Genomic DNA, 1032 nt, shown 5'->3' on the forward strand with positions numbered 1-1032 from the left:
AAAAAAAAGAAGAAGGGGCCCCATCTGGTAGCATCCAGCGAATGGCTTCTCTTGAAGCCAAATTTGCATAGTAAGCCCAGTCCATTTACCAAATTTGATGTTACATCTATCAGCGTCTGCTGTAACAAACATCCCCAAGATAACACCAGTGAAACACAGTCAACATGGTAATGTGATAGTCCAAGGTGGTTGAGGAGAGGAGATACAAATCTCCATAAATCAGTCAGGAGCCAAGTCCATCTTGCTCTGTCATCCCTCAGGGCTTTGGGGATATCAGCTGACAGACAGGGGACAGAAACTATAATACTGTACAGCAGGGTTTTATAAGCCAGGCCTGGACATTTCCCGTGGCCCTTCTAACCCACATCCCATTGGCCAGTTCTCATCACATGACAACCCTAGCTGCAAGGGAGCCCGGGAAATGCAGTCCACATAGGTGCCAGGAGAAACCGCAACGGGGCTTGACGTGAAACTTCCCAGTCTCTGCCTGCCCCAGAAGTTTCACTGGGGTAGCTTTTCTTGGGTGGTGGGGGTGATGGTGGAAGGAGCCACCATTAACCACTGCTCTGGGTTCATACCTAATTCCCCTGCCCCCTGTCCTCCATCTACAGAAAGCTGAAGCTCTTCTTGAGCAAGATGGCGACTTCCTGGTTCGTGCTTCTGGGTCCCGTGGGGGCCACCCCGTGATTTCCTGCCGCTGGCGGGGCTCGGCCCTCCATTTCGAGGTGTTCCGTGTGGCTCTGCGTCCCCGGCCAGGCCGACCCACAGCCCTCTTTCAACTCGAGGACGAGCAATTCCCTAGCATGCCCGCTCTGGTTCACAGTTACCTGACAGGCAGGCGCCCGCTGTCCCAGGCCACAGGGGCTGTGGTCTCCAGGCCCGTGACTCGGCGGGGGCCTCTGCGACGCAGCTTTAGCGAGGACACCCTGATGGATGGCCCAGCTGGGACCGAGCCGCTCAGGTACTCACAGTCTCCCTACCTCCTGGAGAATACCCAACCAACACTCCCAGGGTTTTCCAGCTCAATGGTTG

At 55.2% G+C, this 1032-nt stretch overlaps 1 protein-coding gene across 4 annotated transcripts in view; it reads left to right on the forward strand.

Annotated features, from left to right (window-relative positions):
• Positions 1-1032, forward strand: part of SH2D3A (SH2 domain containing 3A) — a 14838-nt gene that overhangs the window by 6052 nt on the left and 7754 nt on the right. For 3 of the 4 annotated variants that reach the window (XM_017528277.2, XM_037738386.1, XM_037738384.1), the window contains one exon: positions 612-961. The exons of the other annotated variant lie outside the window; for it this stretch is intronic. In XM_017528277.2, coding sequence (XP_017383766.1) covers positions 612-961 — 350 coding nt within the window. The remainder of the gene's footprint in view (positions 1-611; positions 962-1032) is intronic. 4 annotated transcript variants of the gene reach the window in all.

This window comes from Cebus imitator, unplaced genomic scaffold, assembly GCF_001604975.1.
Source record: "Cebus imitator isolate Cc_AM_T3 unplaced genomic scaffold, Cebus_imitator-1.0 Scaffold53, whole genome shotgun sequence".
NCBI classification, from domain to species: Eukaryota; Metazoa; Chordata; class Mammalia; order Primates; family Cebidae; genus Cebus; species Cebus imitator.